Raw genomic sequence first — 4,027 nt, forward strand, 5'->3', positions numbered from 1 at the left:
TTTGGGAAGCCAAGGCAGGCAGATTACCTGAGGTCAAGAGTTTGAGACCATCCTGGCCAACACGGCAAAATCCCGTCTCTACTAAAAATATAAAAATTAGCGGCCAGGTGCAGTGGCTTACGCCTGTAATCCCAGCACTTTGGGAGGCTGAGGCAGGCGGATCATGAAGTCAGGAGATCGAGACCATCCTGGCTAACACAGTGAAACCCTGTCTCTACTAAAAATACAAAAAATTAGCCGGGCGTGGTGGCAGACACCTGCAATCCCAGCTACTTGGGAGGCTGAGGCAAGAGAATCGCTTGAACCTGGGAGACAGAGGTTGCAGTGAGCCAAGATGTGCCATTGCACTCCAGCCTGGGCAACAGAGTGAGACTCCGTCTCAGGAAAAAAAAAAAAAAAAAAAAAAAAGGAAAGAAAAAAGAAAAAATGAAGCTTGGCACTGGTTTTCACCTGCACAAATGTTACCATCTGGGCATATTTGAAATGCGGGCAGGTAGGCAGGCCATCACAGTCATAGAGGATTTAGGAGAAGAGTAGCATAGGCAGGGGGACCAATGTGAGCAAAGGTGCCTGGAGAAACTGCATGGGAAGTGGTGGGAGGGAGAATAACATTTAGTTGGAGAGTAAAGTAGGGGAAGGCAAGAAAAGAAACCAAGAGGCCCGGAGGCATGATCACAGAGGGCCTTATGTCCACACTCAAGCCTTTGTTTGGCTTTATCCTGAGAACAGCAGGGAACCATTGAGAGTTATTGAGCAAGAGAGGGTCATTGTCACTTTGCTGGCTAGTGTCAGGGAAGTGAGGTTTACTCCATCCCTGACCAACCTTTAAGCCCCAGCCACCTCTGTCCCTGAGGTTCGAGGAACCCCCGTGTCATAACCACTGTCCTTAAGCTGTCAGGCATGGAGGGAATGGGGAGGGTCCAAAGATGGGAGCTCAGAGGGAGAAGTTGTCCCTGCTACCCTCTGTCCCCAGCTCGCCAGTCCCAGGCTGAATGTAATTGTCCTCGATGAAGCCATCATCATCCTCATCTTCAGCCACCTGTGGGCGGCCCCCCCTTCCTGTCCCAGGCAGTGGGCGGTGCCGGTAGCTGGCATGGTATCGGCGGCAGAGGTGGCATTTGGCAGCAAGTGCGATGAGGAGCGAGAGGACCACAGCTCCCAGCACAAATCCTACCAGCACAGGCCACGCCCGAGCCCCAGTGCCTGGGCCAGGGGCCACAGCAGATGCTGTGGGGAGCTCCGAAGGCCCCACAAGTGCTGCAGAGAAAGGGACAGCATTATAGGTGGGTCCCAGAGGGGGCTCCCTGGAGAAACCAACAGGAGTGCGGGTAGGGTCCTTCCCCCAACCCCAGCCTCTAAGGGGAAGCCCCCCACCCCCATCATCCTCCCACCGTCACTCACTTTCGTTTGTCTCATTCATGGAGGGGCCTGATGACACCAGTGAGTCTCAGCCTCAACCAGAAAGAGCCCTGGCTCTGAGGAGGCCCCCAGATGCCAGGCAGCCCCAGGGCACAAGTCCTAGAAAATAACGTAGGTATGGGTGTCAGGGATGGTCACAGGGTGCACTTTCCAGGTCACACTCACAGCCATGGTAGTGCTGCACAAACTCTGGCGACTGGACAACTGACCGCACCAGTTGTCCACAGAAGAGAAACAAGCTGAGCCTACAGAAACTGGCTATTTGTAAGGGACCATCACAGGGTTTTGCTCTGGAAGATGCTAAAAAAAAAAAAATAACTAAATTGTAGAACTTACTGAGCATTCCTTATAATTCAAGCACCAAGCATCATGCTCACAAAACCCAGTAAGGTAGGTATAAACATTACCCCCACTTTATAGATGAGGGCTCTGAGGCTGAAAAAGGTGAACGGACTCAACCAAAGTCCTCACATTCGAACCCAGAGCCCAGTCTGTTGCACTGCTTGGTAAGCTAAGGATGGGAGACAGGGGCAGAGGTGGGTCCTGGCTCCCAAAGGTCAGAAAACAGTCAAAGCGGAGACCACATATGTGGAGAGTGATGCAAGTCCCTACTGAGGACAGGGCCCTGGATACAGCCAGAGCAGCCCTGGCCCTTCCCCCTCTAAGTTGAAAGCAGCTGCTGCCCACCTCTACTCTCAGCCCTTCAAGCAAATCCCTGTCCATTCACCTCTACTTACAGGAGGCCCACACTCTGCCCCTAGAGGGAGGCTGAAGCCAGGGAGTATCCAAATGAGGATCACCTGAAGCAGGAAATTATCACCCAGGGCTGGGGACACCTATAGGAGGAACACTTCAATTAGGGGAGTAGCTGGAGGAAGATCATCCAGGCTTGGAAACACCTGGAGGAGGAGCACCTGGATCAAAGGAGTGTCTGGAGGAGGCACACCTGAATCTGGGGAGTATCTAGAGGAGGAGCATGAAAGTTAGAAGTACCTGGCAGACGAAGAGCTAGGGCAGGGGCATATCTGCAGGTGGAGCACCTGAACCAAGGGAGTCCTTGGGGGCACAGTAGCCAGGCTAGGGAAGTACTTAGGAGAGAAGTTGAGGGGAGTACCCCAGTATATTCTTTGATACAAGTGCCTTCAAAATTCCCCCCCACCTCCTCACGTCCAACCTGGCATCAAGCCCCATCATCTCTTCCACTAAACATCTCTGGAATGACAATACCCTTCTCTCCACCCCTCTGCCACAGCTGAGTCCAAGCCACCTTCCTCTTGTACTCTAGCCATAATCTCCTAACTGGTCTCCCCACCTCTGGTCTCTTCCCCAGAGTGACTGGCCTACAACCCAGCTCTGACCCCATCACTAGCCTGGTTAAAATCCCTTTAAATGCTCCCCATTCCCCACAGTGCCTTGCAATCCAGCACACGGCCCTCAAGCCAAACTCTTCTTCCTCTTCTCCACAGTTCCCTCCCCAGTACTCCAGACAGACACACACGCCACCCTCCCACTCACCCACCCTCCTGCTCCCTGGCCACACCCTCCTCAGTTTTTGGGGCCCCAGTCTGTCAAGGCCAAATTAGACCATACCTGCCTGTGAGGTTGTCCCTGGACCTACCCTGGGTGACCTGTCACCATCCTGCCCAGTCAACCATCAGTCAGAACCAGTCATTGCTAGCCGGGCAGCTCCCCGTGGTCAAGTGCTAGCTGATGGATCTGTACCCTCGCGCTGCAGGGAGCTGGGCACTCAGCCGCTCAGTGTGATGCTTGTGAAATTAACGAGGGGAGCAGGAGAGACGTCCTGGGAAGGAGAGGTCACCTGCTCATTCATTTCTCAGCCTGCTGTGGGCCTCATCCTAGCACTAGGTCCGCAGAACATGAGAATGTGTAACACTGGAATGAACTGAATTCAATCTGACGTTTCTAAGGTTGTACTCCTATTCCTTTCCTCCCTGCCCTGTGAATTCTTCCCAAGAAGACACACACACACTAACCTTCCAAGGGCACATATACACGCCCCAACAAGCCTCTGAACTCACAGCCCACACTGACCTGCCCATCCCCCATACACACATACACAGTCGCCCCTCCCCCCAGGTCACACTTTCCTCCACCAACAAACACACCCTCTGACATGCACAGACACCTACCCCCACTCTGATGTATAGCTTCCTTCCTGCTGCCAGGAGGCCCTGAGGATCTGTGCAGAGCCTGGGTAACCCCTCCCCGGCCCCCCAAGCCTTCTCTTCTGTTCCCACCTCAAGAACTGTGCACAGTCCGCGGAGTAAGCTTCCGGCTGGGGCCGGCCGAACCTGGACAGGTGGGCGGGTCAAGGCCAAGCTTGACTCACCTGCCGAGGCAGTGGGCGGGGCTGAAGTTGCAGGTCGGGCAGAGGGCGGGCTGCGGCAGCGCCTCCAGTGGGGAGGGATCATTCTACGTCTCCCCCAAGCTTTTGCCAAGAACTTGATGGGTGTAGACCTCACCCTCACCCCCCAATGCTGGGGGTTTGTACAGCTAGGATCCAGAGAAAGGTCCAGCGGCCCCTAGAGGGGCAGACACCTCAGCACGCAGATGCTCAGGCTGATAAACAACTAAATGTCCGGTGACT

At 54.3% G+C, this 4,027-nt stretch overlaps 1 protein-coding gene across 2 annotated transcripts; it reads right to left on the reverse strand.

Moving 5' to 3' along the window:
- Positions 1-684: 684 nt before the first annotated feature.
- LOC105514166 (chromosome unknown open reading frame, human C1orf210) lies at positions 685-3,703 on the reverse strand. Of its 2 annotated transcripts, none has more exons than XM_011945347.1 (3): positions 3,570-3,703; positions 1,402-1,518; positions 685-1,257 (listed from the first exon to the last, which is right to left on the reverse strand). In XM_011945347.1, the coding sequence occupies exons 2-3, from the start codon at positions 1,418-1,420 to the stop codon at positions 935-937; spliced, it is 342 nt and encodes a 113-aa protein (XP_011800737.1). In that variant the 5' UTR covers positions 1,421-1,518; positions 3,570-3,703; the 3' UTR covers positions 685-934. The 2 variants fall into 2 exon arrangements, with proteins under 2 accessions (XP_011800737.1, XP_011800746.1); XM_011945356.1 differs by having other exon boundaries at positions 3,564-3,684.
- Between the last annotated feature and the right edge of the window lie 324 nt (positions 3,704-4,027).

The sequence above is a fragment of the Colobus angolensis genome, unplaced genomic scaffold, assembly GCF_000951035.1.
Source record: "Colobus angolensis palliatus isolate OR3802 unplaced genomic scaffold, Cang.pa_1.0 Scaffold106, whole genome shotgun sequence".
NCBI lineage: Eukaryota > Metazoa > Chordata > Mammalia > Primates > Cercopithecidae > Colobus > Colobus angolensis.